The following is a 16343-nucleotide window of genomic DNA, read 5'->3' as shown; positions in this document are numbered from 1 at the left end:
CTTGATTTTATACACCCTAACAGTAATGGTTGTGGCTAGAATAGCTGAATCCACTAATTAGAAGGGGTGTCCGCATACTTTTGGCCATGTCGTGCACGTCGCTTTTGGCCCGACGTCTCAATGGTGAAGAATCACTTTGGAAATTCAATAATTCTCGTATCTCGATCCGGATTGGGATGTTCACCGAAATCGAATCAATTCTTCCTCGTCACACACACCCAATGTGTACAAGTTTCATCCAAATCCTTCCACAACTTTTTGAGATATCCTGCTCACAAACAGACAAACAGACAAAAAGGGCTGAAAACATAACCTCCTTCACCTTCGGTGGCGGAGCTAACTTGCAGGGTTACCCGGCGTTGCTGGGGGTGAGGGAGGACTGAGAAGCGAGGGCAAGAGAGGCGGTGGAGCGGGTGGGGTGGGGGCTGAGAAAGGAAGGCTTACATTGGGCATTTCACAGTTACGTTCCCATCGACCTGACATTGTCTCATCTCTCCATTGACTCCATACATACATACATCGATGCCAAGGAAAACTTTCTGTTTGCACCCATTCCTAAACTTTCTTCCCCCTTCTCCCCTTATCATCACGAAATTTTCCGAAGAAGATTCCTTCGCAGGTTTTTTTTTTTTTTTTTTTTAATCACGATTTTTCCGAAGAAGAAGATTCCTTCGAAGATTTTTTTTTTTTTTTTTAAATCACGATTTTTCCGAAGAAGAAGATTCCTTCGCAGTGGTTTTTTTTATCACGATCACGGCTGGGAGTTGTGCGCATGCGTAAACCGACCTCGCGGCGTCGTTCGCTGCGGACCTTGAAGGAAGGCATGCTTGAAGGATAATCCTTTTAAGGCCCGGCATCAGCACGGTAACGAGGCCCAGGCCCGGCGGCAATGGGCAGCTTTGTGCTGCCATTGTTACTGTCACTGCTGCTGGAGGTGCCAGGTGAGCGAGTCACGGCGTGTTGAAACCCTCACGGTTAATGCGCGAACCGTATGTTTATCTTTCCGAGTTGTAGTTTGCTGTGATGTGTTTGAAACGAAGTATTCGTGCAATTCGCCCTTTTATTATTATTTTCTTATGAGAATGATGTGGAAACCAGGTATTTGAACTGGATCGGAGAACTATGTACACCTTATTATCATGATGGACGGTTTGTGTTAATACATTACACGTGTCGATTGTGGTTAGGTGAAGATATTGTGGTGGTGGTGCGGTCAGTGTAGACCGTCGGGGGGCACGGTGCGGTCAGTGTAGACCGTCGGGGGGCACGGTGCGGTCAGTGTAGACCGTCGGGGGGCACGGTGCGGTCAGTGTAGACCGTCGGGGGGCACGGTGCGGTCAGTGTAGACCGTCGGGGGTCACGGTGCGGTCAGTGTAGACCGTCGGGGGGCACGGTGCGGTCAGTGTAGACCGTCGGGGGCACGGTGCGCTCAGTGTAGACCGTCGGGGGGCACGGTGCGCTCAGTGTAGACCGTCGGGGGCACGGTGCGCTCAGTGTAGACCGTCGGGGGGCACGGTGCGCTCAGTGTAGACCGTCGGGGGGCACGGTGCGCTCAGTGTAGACCGTCGGGGGGCACGGTGCGGTCAGTGTAGACCGTCGGGGGGCACGGTGCGCTCAGTGTAGACCGTCGGGGGGCACGGTGCGGTCAGTGTAGACCGTCGGGGGGCACGGTGCGGTCAGTGTAGACCGTCGGGGGCACGGTGCGGTCAGTGTAGACCGTCGGGGGCACGGTGCGGTCAGTGTAGACCGTCGGGGGGCACGGTGCGGTCAGTGTAGACCGTCGGGGGCACGGTGCGGTCAGTGTAGACCGTCGGGGGGCACGGTGCGGTCAGTGTAGACCGTCGGGGGCACGGTGCGGTCAGTGTAGACCGTCGGGGGCACGGTGCGGTCAGTGTAGACCGTCGGGGGGCACGGTGCGGTCAGTGTAGACCGTCGGGGGCACGGTGCGGTCAGTGTAGACCGTCGGGGGCACGGTGCGGTCAGTGTAGACCGTCGGGGGCACGGTGCGGTCAGTGTAGACCGTCGGGGGGCACGGTGCGGTCAGTGTAGACCGTCGGGGGGCACGGTGCGGTCAGTGTAGACCGTCGGGGGCACGGTGCGGTCAGTGTAGACCGTCGGGGGCACGGTGCGGTCAGTGTAGACCGTCGGGGGCACGGTGCGGTCAGTGTAGACCGTCGGGGGGCACGGTGCGGTCAGTGTAGACCGTCGGGGGCACGGTGCGGTCAGTGTAGACCGTCGGGGGCACGGTGCGGTCAGTGTAGACCGTCGGGGCACGGTGCGGTCAGTGTAGACCGTCGGGGGCACGGTGCGGTCAGTGTAGACCGTCGGGGGCACGGTGCGGTCAGTGTAGACCGTCGGGGGCACGGTGCGGTCAGTGTAGACCGTCGGGGGGCACGGTGCGGTCAGTGTAGACCGTCGGGGGCACGGTGCGGTCAGTGTAGACCGTCGGGGGGCACGGTGCGGTCAGTGTAGACCGTCGGGGGGCACGGTGCGGTCAGTGTAGACCGTCGGGGGCACGGTGCGGTCAGTGTAGACCGTCGGGGGCACGGTGCGGTCAGTGTAGACCGTCGGGGGGCACGGTGCGGTCAGTGTAGACCGTCGGGGGGCACGGTGCGGTCAGTGTAGACCGTCGGGGGGCACGGTGCGGTCAGTGTAGACCGTCGGGGGGCACGGTGCGGTCAGTGTAGACCGTCGGGGGGCACGGTGCGGTCAGTGTAGGCCGTCGGGGGCACGGTGCGGTCAGTGTAGACCGTCGGGGGGCACGGTGCGGTCAGTGTAGAGCGTCGGGGGGCACGGTGCGGTCAGTGTAGAGCGTCGGGGGGCACGGTGCGGTCAGTGTAGGGGGTCGGGGGGCGCGGTGCGGTCAGTGTGGACCGTCGGGGGGCACGGTGCGGTCAGTGTGGACCGTGGGGGGGCACGGTGCGGGCAGTGTAGACCGTCGGGGGGCACGGTGCGGTCAGTGTAGACCGTCGGGGGCACGGTGCGGTCAGTGTAGACCGTCGGGGGGCACGGTGCGGTCAGTGTAGACCGTCGGGGGGCACGGTGCGGTCAGTGTAGAGCGTCGGGGGGCACGGTGCGGTCAGTGTAGAGCGTCGGGGGGCACGGTGCGGTCAGTGTAGAGCGTCGGGGGGCACGGTGCGGTCAGTGTAGAGCGTCGGGGGGCACGGTGCGGTCAGTGTAGAGCGTCGGGGGCACGGTGCGGTCAGTGTAGAGCGTCGGGGGCACGGTGCGGTCAGTGTAGACCGTCGGGGGGCACGGTGCGGTCAGTGTAGACCGTCGGGGGGCACGGTGCCGTCAGTGTAGACCGTCGGGGGCACGGTGCCGTCAGTGTAGACCGTCGGGGGGGCACGGTGCCGTCAGTGTAGACCGTGGGGGGCACGGTGCCGTCAGTGTAGACCGTGGGGGGCACGGTGCCGTCAGTGTAGACCGTGGGGGGCACGGTGCCGTCAGTGTAGACCGTGGGGGGCACGGTGCCGTCAGTGTAGACCGTGGGGGGGCACGGTGCCGTCAGTGTAGACCGTGGGGGGCACGGTGCCGTCAGTGTAGACCGTGGGGGGCACGGTGCCGTCAGTGTAGACCGTGGGGGGCACGGTGCGGTCAGTGTAGACCGTGGGGGGGCACGGTGCCGTCAGTGTAGACCGTGGGGGGCACGGTGCCGTCAGTGTAGACCGTGGGGGGGCACGCTGCGGTCAGTGTAGACCGACGGGGGCACGGTGCGGTCAGTGTAGACCGTGGGGGGGACACGGTGCGGTCAGTGTAGACCGTCGGGGGCACGGTGCGGTCAGTGTAGACCGTCGGGGGCACGGTGCGGTCAGTGTAGACCGTCGGGGGCACGGTGCGGTCAGTGTATACCGTCGGGGGGCACGGTGCGGTGAATGCCGACCGTCCTTGTTGGTGTGATGCATTATGCAGTCGGTGGTGTTGCAGTGTAAAACTGGTGGTTGTGGTGATTGTTTTGTAGTGCAAAGACTTTTGTTGGTGGTTATGCTATGCATGTGCGGTTTGTAGTACACAGAAAATCAGGATCCAGTAGGAGTTGAACACCATCGAGTATTTCCTCTAAACACCGTCTCATGGTTTCAAGTTTGCATTGGTGATTGTATCTACTACTACTACTACTACTACTACTACTACTACTACTACTACTACTACTACTACTATTTGTTGCACAAACCCAATTAATCCCCTCGTGGAATCTGATTAGGAACGTTTTGGGCCTAATCTTTCACAAACCGGCCGTCTCTGTTCGGCTGATGATGATTTGGGCAGGAATTTGTAATTTGATCATGTGCTGGCAATAGCTCGCCTACTCTTCATGAAGGACACCGTGGGATCTTTACCATCCATCTGAGGGACAGCTCACACGTTGATGAATCACCCTACCTGTGAAACACTGGGATGATAGTTAATAGTTGGGCTGAGATTTTAACACAGGTTCGACTGCTTCGAGGTGAGTGTGCGTACCGCAATGGTATCCCTGGCAGCCGTAGTTGGTCTTTTGGACAACATTGTGAAGGTGCAGTTAGGAAGACTTTTAAGCCCTGCACAAACCGGGAATCTTTTGGTTTTTGAAGCATAAATGGGAAGGTGAACTCAGCAGTGTTTGCATGAACAAAAAAATATGGATTGAGTGTTGTGAGTGAGTGAGTCAGATGCGGCTTTGGTTGTGCTGGTGAGTCCGATTGGGAGAGAGGGGGCTGCTCTGATGGAAACGCCCACGACTTTTACTCCTTGTGCAATTTCATTATATTTTCCTTTGAATGTATTCTCATTGCTTTTAACTGTCGTTCCATTTTTGTGTTGCTTCACGATGAACGAGTAAAGAACGGCATTAATAATTATTGCTCCGAATTATGTTTATAAGGACAGCACAAAGTGGCAAATGTTAATGCAATGAGGTTCTTTCTTATTAATGTGGAATTTATCTTTTGCTGATTGCAGACTAACTTGCTGAAACGGTGCATTTCCAGGTGAGGGTTCGAGGTGCCCGGGTGCCTTGTCGTGCGCCGTGATGGGGCGTGAGCCCTGTCGGTCCGATTCCCACCACTGTGGCTCCTGCCTGCCGCACCACTATTCACGGCTGGATGGAAGTTGCATTGTATGGAATGACCGTGACCATTATCCGGATCGTGGTAAAGATGGACAAAGCACTGGCTATGATTACCATAGTACTCGGAGTAGTGGTCGAAGTAAATCTCTTGAAAAAAACAATAACCGGGAATTGAGTGAAAACAGCCGCCGGTATGATCCAGCAAGCAGAAGCCTTGGTGTCCATGGTGACGAAGCCAGAACCGATGATTCCGGCGATCTAAGAGGGGACAGAAACAGATATGACTTCAATGTAAATGGAGAACATGATGGATATGGTTTCCATGGGAATGGTCAACAAAGACACAGAGGTCGTGCAGGTCAAGATTACGATGATGGGAGTAAAAACAAAGGAGGAATTCGTGAAAATTACCGCAAGGAGGAAATGACTGATGGTCAAAAATATGGTTATTACGGTACTCATCGTGGTTCGTATGGTCTTAGAATTGGGTCTGGTGATGATCATGGAACAGAAAAATCACATGGTGAGAGGGAAAGAGGGTACAGAGGAAATGCGAGAAGAGGGGAATGGGTGGACAAAGTGGGATTGCAGAGGAGTGATAGTTCCACCAGAAGGATGAACTCTTGGAGGGATGAAGCTGCCGAGCGTCAAAGAGATTCATCGACTCGAAGCTCGATCTTCGAAGCTGAGTCAAGGACAGCCCACAGAGACCATGGTGAGCAATGGATGTTTACTCAAACGTTGTGAATAGTCTTTGCCTGATTATTGGCCTCGCCGTTTCCCGAAGGCACCAGAGCGACTGTTGTAATTGGTCTGTGTCGGTTAGTGTGTGTCCCCACGCAGATTCACTTTAATATTCATCGTACATTGTCATATCTACCTTGACTTATATACCCCGTTGTGGCTCGGTATTTTTGAAGGCTCGGTCTTGTTTCCATCTGTTTTATTTCCCATCCTGTTGCTTCATGTTATTTTCGTGTTTTTTTATTTTTTATTTTTTTTAACCGTGCTCCCTTTCACTGCCCCTATTGTTTTGTTTCTATTGACATTTTATTATTTGCCTTTCTGATCCTTGCTCTCTTCCACTTTTACCACTCTTTATCTCTATCATCTTCTGCTTTTGCCTTCTGCTTTGTTTTACTACTTCCCAAATAGCTTTCCCTTATCCCACATACTTTTCCTCCCTTTCCCTCTCCTTTTCTGATGGAGGGTTAACGCGAAAGACGTCAAATCCTCCTTGCTTCCCACAGCGGTTGTCATACAGGACCTCGATTCATGTCCTGTTGACTTTATCCATTGTTGTACCTCCCCACTGATGCAGATTGACACTGGCCTTCACCAGCAAGACCAGTCATTTGTTATACATTGATCCTAAATGACCTTTATGCCCTGCCCTCCAATTCCACCTATAGATGTCCCAGCCTTGCTTTCAAAGCTTCCTGATGACCTGCTGGAGTTTCTCCGTGAGGCAGTCGCGCAACAGGGAGGCCCTTCTGAGGAACTGCCAATTCAAGGTATGGCCAGACCTCATTTCCTGTTGTGATGACCAACCTTTACCTCCCTCTCCCTCTCCTTTTCTTTGCGGTATTAATGGAGTGATCTGCAAAATTGAAGATTTGCAAGTATATTGGCCGGTGAACTTTGTTATTCTGTCTGTCTGTCTCTTGTTTGTTACTTGCGAAAATCGAGGATTTTTCAAGTACACCAGGACACCGACATTCGTGGGGGATTCAGTTCAGGGAAAACCCCACGAATGTTGAAACTGTGAATGTGTGGGCATTGTTTCAATGGGAAACGGGGGAGGGGGAGGTTCCAGGGATTTCCAAACTCGCATAAAATCTGCGAATGTTGGGGTAAGATCCGCGAGTGTGGGGGAAAAATCCGCAATTGTTTTGTCATTGTTACAATGGAGACAAGGTGGATAACGTTATCGGTTCGCGGCAGTTCCTGGTTGATGAAGAAGGCCGCAAATGGCGACACCACCAAAGTCGGGGACTTGGTTCAATGGGGATCAGGGGGATAACGTTATCAGTTCATGGCAGTTTTTGGTTCAAAGGGGAAAGTTTTTTTTAAAGTTTAAATTGGTTTTGTCCATGAATACATGATTACAGTTTAATTAAAGATGCTTACAAATAACAAGCTCAAATGAGCTAAGATCCTCGTCCTCTTAATGATGACGTCATAAAAACGAATATGACATCATTGTGTTGTATCAGGTTTGCGATAAATTATCTGTGCTAATGACCGGCTTGATTTCCGCAAACAAAATTCAAACAGCTTGCCTAGTTTCAGAGATAATGGTATAGGCGATTTCCATTAGTGGCGATTATTATGATGTCAACTTTTTTTTCTATGAGGAATTTTCAAAATCTGAGATGGTTCCTGCCTGCGAGTGGGCTTTCTGCATATACATGGCAAGTTTCACGAAGTTCCGATGAAAACTCTGGGTTGTGAAACAAAAAATGTCAAATAGGAATGACGTCATAAAGATTGATATGACGTCATAGTGATGTATCATATGTGCGGTAATTCATCTGTGTTAATGCCCTACTCGATTCCCGCAAACAGAATTCAAAAAGCTTGCCTAGTTTCAGAGATAATTTTTGAGGTGATTTCCATTAGCAGAGATATTTTGACGTCATAACTTTTTTTTCATGCCTGGTGTTGGCTTAATGGTTAAGGTAGTGGGCTTGGGATCCTAGGGTCCTGAGTTCAAATCCTGCTCAGCTGTTGAATTAACACCAGGTGGGGTTGACTCTGCCTGTCATCCTTCCGAGGTCGGCAAAATGAGTGCCAGCATGCTGGTATACTGTGTCGGAGTGGCGACCCGTCCAGGATTGTTCCCAATAGCCAAGGAGACTGCTTCGGCGGCACCAACGCTCTGCACAGAGTATGGTCCTAATGGATGGATGGATGGATGGATAACTTTTTTTTCCCTCGGAGGAATTTTCAAAATCGGAGATGGTTACTGTCTGTGCAGGGTGTATATATATATATATATATATATATATATATATATATATATATATATATATATATATATATATATATATATATATATATATATATATATATATATATATATATATATATATATATATATATATATATATATATATATATATATATATATATATATATATATATATATTGTAACGTCCACGGGACTTGAACAGTCCCGCCAACGTAGAATGAGCCGAAACGATGGAGGCGGTTTATTTTTTTATAACCCAAAGATGGCGGTTTTAATCGCTCCACAGCAAACGGGACGAGGAAGGTGGCACGAGTCGCTTTTTACTGAGTTAATAGTGTTTATTTCTCTAACCAGAAATAATAATAAGACTCTGCAAGAGGAGGGATCCGGGGCGATTCGACGGGATGGTGGTGTGGGTTTGGGCGTGGGGAAAACGCAAACAATTCCAATGGATATACAAATCTCAAACCCTCTAAGGCGCCAGGTACACACACACACACACACACACACACACACACACACACACACACACACACACACACACACACACACACACACACACACACACACACACACACACACACAACGTAGCTGGTCCTGGTGGTCAGGCTGGCCCGTGGTGTAGACACAACAGTCCCTGGATTGGCGCCGGATGAGCTGGCGTTGCGCTCGTCAGGGGCAGGAGACACCGTGGTGCTGTCGACCTCCTGGTGTCGGCACGAGTCCGCTCGCAGCCGCCAGGGAGCCAGTTCTGACGCCAAGATGCGAGCAGGACAGGGAGGCAGGTCCGCCCGCCGTTCGGCCCCGTACTCCAAGCCAGCAGAACCCCAGAGCCAACCGAGGTGAGGCACAGCAAGGCCACGAGACACGACGAATCGAGGAACGTATCAGCCCAATAATAGAGCACGCTCCGAGCCCAACAACCTTGACCAAACGGTTTCTCTTTATCAATCTTCTTCTTCCACCTCTTTTCCCCGAACCGAACCTTTTTATCCTCGAGTCCTCGTCACTTCCAATCGAGCCGTTTTATTGGCCCTCCGCCGTCGCCTTCCGCCAATCGTGATCAACGGGCGGAGCCATCCGCAGCACTGTCCTGTTACGTCACGGAAAGCCTCCAGGGAATACTAAAAGGGTTTACGCAGACACACTTACCCTAACCCGTCTCCCTATCTAATTACGTGACAAATATCATTTCCCCCTTGAAGAAATGGACATTTACTAGAAAACTTATCACCACTGAATTGCTACTTATTACATCGAGATCCTGGTAAACTCGAACAACATGGCATACCTAATTAAACATCCTAATTACCCTTTGAATGCATACCCCCCCTCAGACGTAACACTGCCCCCTCCTCTGGTACCGCAGCTCCTGCAAGGTATATCACAGGCGCTACCGTACCAGCCTTAACACTTACTGACTCACACCTATTTAACCTAACAAAATAAAGTAGGAGGGGCAATGGGCAGCGAGCCGCAGCTAACTTACCTATCCTGCTTAATGTACTACCCCCTTATGGCCTTATCCTCACCTAAACAATCATTCATTTTTTTATTTCATCACATGAGAGCACTGAGGGAAGTTGCACTCCATCCTCTGGATCATCGTTCCTGTCCAACACTCTTCCAGTGATCTGGGGAGGGGAAACAAAAGTTCCACAAAAACACAACACTTATACTTTACATTCCTACTCTAAGCCTTAACGACACTATTCACAGGATATTTACACTTGACCGCGTCCCCCAGTGGATGCCAATAGACCCAGCGTTACCTGGCGAGCCAATTTTCAAATTTGCTTGCCCCAAAATTATGCGGACATCATGCCCTTGCTGCACATGTCAAGTTGTGCGGGATCGAGTGGGACTCGCACATCTTCACAACACTCACACCATGGTCATCATCACATTTCTCGGTCATGGTCCCCATTTTAATGATGCAGGCTGAATCCCGTCATAGCCGTGGGGTGGGTTACCCCAAGATGATGGGGGCATCTCAGGTGCAACCATGCCCACAGGTAAGCTTTAGTCCAACCCGGACGTTTCTCCGCCCCGCTCCCTTTGATTCCCACCCCCCTGGTAGCCATCAGCTCTCACCCCGTACAACACACTGGAAAGGGTCTCACTGGCTCCTCTGGCCTTCCTGGGTTGCCAAGGTCCGACCCGCCTTGGTTGCCCAACCAGACCCTCTCCCAGTTGCCTCCAGACACTGTCACTGTTAGCCACCAGGGGTGAATCTCCTTGAAGGGGGTCGCAATTCCCGCTCACCGTGAGCTTCAGCATTCCCTGCGGACAAGCACATCATCCCCACCCACAAAACCCACATGACTCCCCCTACCCTATCGGCCTTACATGTGACACCTGCATTTCTAACACTTCACCGACCATGACCTTCCTGTTACCACACCACGTCCAATAAAAAAATCGATGTGTGCACCATACATTTCACTTCTTAACTTGAAACAGCTCACACAGCACTTCTCACCCGATCCACGCACCAGCCATTGGACAGCCACTCGTGCCCGCTTTGTTACCAATTACCCACTGTCCCTATTGTCACTCTAAAACCCAGCAGAACTTACAAACCCATGCCAATTTTCCCACAATTCACTTTTTTCACCAAAGGAGGCACTTCGCCACAATCTCAGCAGCCGAGCATGGCCCTATATGCTCAGCACGATCTAGTCTCCCCGACCCCCGATAGTGATCTCCGGACTCGACCTATGAAAGGGCACCTCAGATAGACCTGGCGGTTCAGCAGGAGGATTCATCCTCTGAAGCATTTGGGTAATGCCAATTTCTCCCAGCCCCCCTCCCTGATCCCGAATCTCCGCCTATCGGATCGTCCCTGATGGCCTCTCGGGCACCCGACCTGGCCGCCTCCACGAGGCCAGCCTGGCCGCACACTCGGCCGCTCGGTGCACGGTGGGTGGATCCTGGAGCTCCACTAGCGCTCGGACCTCAGGGTCAGGAAGAGCAGCTAAAAATTTCTCGAGTGCCAGTCTGTCCCACGCCTCCACTGTAAGGTCCCGATACGCGATCCTGACTGATTGGTAAATGTACTGTGCCAGCTCCTGCACTGTCTCACCCGGCTTTAATCTGCGGTGCTGGAGCTGGGCCCGCACCAGATCACATTTGCTGCGAATCCAAACCGACTGCTCAACGCCTCGCAAATGTGGGAGCTGGTCAACATCCCCTCCGCGATCACGTTTAACACATCTGCGGCTGGTCCCCGCAACGTTGCCACCAAATTCCCTGTACGTTCCTGCTCATTCCACCCGTTTAGTCGGGAAATACACTCAAATTGCGTCAGAAAAGCTTCAACGCTCCCTGACCCGTCAAAATTTACCAGGGGGATCACTTTTCCGGTGGCCCGCTTCTCAGTTTCTCCCTTGTCCGAATCCAGCCCAGGGATCAAACACCCTTGTGGCTGCGTATCCAATTTCGGAGCCCACTGTGGCCAAAGATGTTTTGTGGTGAGGGTCTCATGGGTCAATTTTGCCTCCTGTTCCAAACGTTGCATGGACCGATTCACCTCTTCCCGCAGGATCTTCTGGGCCCGCACAACCTCCTCCAAGGCTCCGTCGCGAGTTTGTAGCTGCTCCTCAACCAACCCGGACACTCCACTTTCAAAAGACGGCTCTACCAGGCCTTTATCCAAGACTTCATCTTGGCTCATAATTTTATCTTGTTCATCCAAACGAGCCTCCAATCCTTTTACCTCCTCTGCCAAATTCATCCCTTGCTTCCTCAGCTCTCCCCACTCTTCTACTTGCAGCTGCATACGAGCATCCACACAGGCACGATGACGTTCCAGGCCTTCATCCACTTTATCAACCCGAATGTTCGTTGCATCAATTTTATCTACCAATTTTTTTCGTATATTTTCCCCCTCCAATGTAATTTCTACCTTTGTTTCCTCCAATCTATCCTCAAATTTACTTTGTATTTCCCCCAATTGAACATCCACACACTCCTGCATCTCAGTTTTCATTTTCTCCATCTTTTCCTCCAATTCATCCCTCATTAAATCAATCCGTGCACCCAACTGTTCCCCCATTACCCCCAATTGATCTGTCATTTCTGCCCCATGTGCCGTCATTTTTGCCCCCTGTGCTGTAATTGCACTCATTAAACGTTCCAACATTGTCCAGATCGACATCGCGCCGGTTTCCGGTGCTGCCAGCTCCATTACGGGCAATGAAGCACGGTCCACGCTCGGAATGGGGGAGGTTCCGATCCGACCCCCGTCTCTCCCTTCTTCCCCCGACTCGCTGCCAGACACGTGGCCTTCCTCCTCAAACATCTGCACATCCGCCATGGTGCAGAAATCCCGTTTGCCGCCAATTAAATTTAATTTTAAAACTCCCGCCAAAATTTTCCCGTGCTCGCGTGCTTTTCTGTAGTAATTTTATATTCCAATTCGTGGCGAGATTTTAATCCTGGTATATTCTCCGGATACCAAATATAATTTAGAGGAGTTCGAACATCCCACTCCTGACACCAATGTGACGTCCACGGGACTTGAACAGTCCCGCCAACGTAAAATGAGCCGAAACGATGGAGGCGGTTTATTTTTTATAACCCAAAGATGGCGGTTTTAATCGCTCCACAGCAAACGGGACGAGGAAGGTGGCACGAGTCGCTTTTTACTGAGTTAATCGTGTTTATTTCTCTAACCAGAAATAATAATAAGACTCGGCAAGAGGAGGGATCCGGGGCGATTCGACGGGATGGTGGTGTTGGTTCGGGCTTGGGGAAAACACAACAATTCCAATGGATATACAAATCTCAAACCCTCTAAGGCGCCAGGTACACACACACACACACACACACACACACACACACACACACACACACACACACACACACACACACACACACACACACACACACACACAACGTTGCTGGTCCTGCTGGTCAGGCTGGCCCGTGGTGTAGACGCAACAGTCCCTGGATTGGCGCCGGACGAGCTGGCGTTGCGCTCGTCAGGGGCAGGAGACACCGTGGTGCTGTCGACCTCCTGGTGTCGGCCCGAGTCTGCTCACAGCCTCCAGGGAGCCAGTTCTGGCGCCAAGATGCGAGCAGGACAGGGAGGTAGGTCTGCCCGCCGTTCGGCCCCGTATTCCGAGCCAGCAGAACTCCACAGCCAACCGAGGTGAGGTACGAGGCACAGCAAGGCCACGAGAAACGACGAATCGAGGAACGTATCAGCCCAATAATGGAGCACGCTCCGAGCCCAACAACCTCGACCAAACGGTTTCTCTTTATCAATCTTCTTCTTCCACCTCTTTTCCCCGAACCGAACCTTTTTATCCTCGAGTCCTCGTCACTTCCAATCGAGCCGTTTTATTGGCCCTCCGCCGTCGCCTTCCGCCAATCGTGATCAAGGGGCGGAGCCATCCGCAGCACTGTCTTGTTACGTCACGGCAAGCCTCCAGGGAATACTAAAAGGGTTTACGCAGACACACTTACCCTAACCCGTCTCCCTATCTTATTACGTGACAATTATCATTTCCCCCTTGAAGAAATGGACATTTACTAGACAACCTATCACCACTGAATTGCTACTTATTACATCGAGATCCTGGTAAACTTGAACAGCATGGCATACCTAATTAAACATCCTAATTACCCTTTGAATGCATACCCCCCTCAGACGTAACAATATATATATATATATATATATATATATATATATATGCCAAGTTTCAGGAAGTTTCGATGAAAACTGTAGGCTGTGAAACAAAAAAGTCCACAAGAAGAAGATGAAGAACAACAACGTGAGTAAGACTTAGAGATCCTCCACTAGGATCAAAAAACAACACCACCAGGTACCGTTTCCAATTCATTGAAGAATGCATTTTAAAATCTCTCAACCATACTGTACCATACCGTGAAACGAAAACAACAACAACATCATGTACTGTTTCAGTTTTTTACAGTGCGTGCGCTGTATACAATTGCACCGAGTTTGAAATGTCCCCGGTGTCTACCACGTCTACCACATCTCCGGTGTCCCCCCCTCCCCCACGTGCCTGTGACAGCCAATGACGGCCGTCCGGTAGATGCAGTGCGTCACCTAGACCGAAATGGCGACAATTGACGGAAATACCCGAGTATTTCAATGGAAATTTGTGAAACTAACGTGATATATATATATATATATATATATATATATATATATATATATATATATATATATATATATATATATATATATATATATATATATATATATATATATGAAAACCATTGAATTTATTGCTTGACGGAAAGAAAGCAAGAAACGCGCCCGTCTCATGTACGAACGACCGAAAGACGTCATTTCCGCCCACCATCGCATTTCGCGCCGAAAGACGTCGTTTCCACCCACCATCGCATTTCGTGCCGATCGCCGAACGCTGAAAGCTAACTTCTTATGCCCTCATTCTTTTGTGGCCTCCTGCCACGCTGTATCGAACGATTTCATTCCTTCTCATATATATATATATATATATATATATATATATATATATATATATATATATATATATATATATATATATATATATATATATATATATATAATATATGTGCTTATCACAATAATAACAAGATTTTTACATTTCAAATATTAAGTATGCTTTTTAATTGTTTTTCAACTGAAAAAGCATAAATTGCATATTTTAACATTAGTGTACTCATTTGCTTCACCACGCGTGCTGTATTGAAGGATTTCACTTGTTATTAAACAAATACAGCACACGTAACTTTGCAAAATAATGATGATGAGGTGTGCCGGGTATAATAAGTCTTGAAAATTGATATTACCACCCTTGCTGAGCGACTGGATGAGGGAGGTGGTGTTCGGCGGCAGGAATATGACCTCAACATTCGGGTTAGCTCCGTTCAGATCCGTGGAGTAGCTAGGAGCGTTGTCGATCAGCAGGAGTACCTTGAACAAAAGGTTCTTTCCTGCCAGGTACCTCTTGGCCTGAGGAATGAAACAGTTATGCAACCAGTCCATAAAAAGTTCAGATGTCACCCACACCTTCTTGTTCACCCTCCAGTACACAGGCAGTGCCTGCTTGTTTTTGTTCTTCAGCACACTCATGTTCAGGGAATGGTAGAGCATCATGGGCTTTGCCCTGAAGCCCCTTTCCTTTCCGGCCTTGAAGCCAGCTGCTTTGCTCTCGCACTGTGAGATGAACATTCTGGTTAGCATCTTTTTCCAAACAAGCCGGTCTCCTCAGCGTTAAAGACCTGCTCTGGCAGGTACCTCTTCTCAATGAGGCTCACGAGTTCTGCAGGGAATACCTTGGCCACGTCATAGTCCGCGGAGGCATGCTCCCCTAACGAGTTTGACGCGCAAATTATATCGCACCTTGAAGTGGTGGAATCAACCCCTGCTCGCTGTAAACGGGCTGGAGGTGCCGTTTGTATCACCGTGCTCGTGCTTGCACCACCCACGCCAGAGAGATGTTCGTGCAGGAGCTTCGCTTTCTCCACTATCAGTAGTCCGCTTAGAGACATACCCTTCTGAGTGTTATCCTCGATCCCTGGGAGCCATTTTCAAAGAATGAACGGAGTGAGAGACAATACACAGATCAGAGAAACTAGACAAGAATGATGGCGATCCAGGATGCGGTGAGTGGTATGCGCATTGTTTGTGGGGGATTTTTACGGGTGATGCTGTATTTGGCAGCTGATAATAGATGTGGTGAGTGATGCTATTGTGTAATTAGTCTGTGTAAGTAAATGCTAATTGCACTTATAGATATGCTGAATGTTTCCATTCTTTAACTCGCAGGACGTGATGTCTTTCCTATCTACAGGTAGATTATGCTGATCGTTTTATTAATGTAACTGCTCAGATGGTGCTGTTTGTAGCAAGATGGTGATGTACGCTGAATGTTTCCATTGTGTAATGCCCATATATGGTGACCTGGTAATTAGTGGATACATCAATAGATTCTGTTAGTAACTCATGGGGAATGGCGTCACGGGAATGACTTATTACACTGGTGAGACATCCTGCGAAGTTACAATCCAGTACCGTATGTTTAAAGTGCACATGGTGAGACGTCCCGCGAAGCTACAATACACGTACAGGAAGAAGGTCATGTGTCGTGGCTCGTGGAAAATGGTTTTTGCATGCGTACAGTATTGTACTGTATGTACATCTAACTGCTTTGTGCATGGCTTGTGGAAGATGTTTTTTTTTTTTTTTTTTTTTTTTTGCATGCGTACAATATTGTACTGTACGTACATCCAGCTGCTTTGTGTGTGGCTCGTGGAAGATATGTTTTTTTTTTTGCATACGTACATCCAGCTGCTTTG

The 16343-nt window shown here is 50.2% G+C and overlaps 1 protein-coding gene across 1 annotated transcript in view; it reads left to right on the top strand.

Moving 5' to 3' along the window:
* The first annotated feature begins 752 nt into the window (after positions 1-752).
* NPDC1 (neural proliferation, differentiation and control 1) overlaps positions 753-16343 on the top strand; it is a 34923-nt gene continuing 19332 nt past the window's right edge. The window contains exons 1-3 of the mRNA XM_085854048.1: positions 753-941; positions 4971-5765; positions 6463-6564. Coding sequence (XP_085710174.1) covers positions 890-941; positions 4971-5765; positions 6463-6564 — 949 coding nt within the window. The 5' untranslated portion in view covers positions 753-889. The remainder of the gene's footprint in view (positions 942-4970; positions 5766-6462; positions 6565-16343) is intronic.

Source organism: Eptatretus burgeri, chromosome 14, assembly GCF_056783735.1.
Source record: "Eptatretus burgeri isolate ZD-2024b chromosome 14, Ebu_testis_v1, whole genome shotgun sequence".
NCBI classification, from domain to species: domain Eukaryota; kingdom Metazoa; phylum Chordata; class Myxini; order Myxiniformes; family Myxinidae; genus Eptatretus; species Eptatretus burgeri.
The sequence above is the reverse complement of the archived record's forward strand: the minus strand, read 5'-3'. Positions and strand labels throughout refer to the sequence as shown.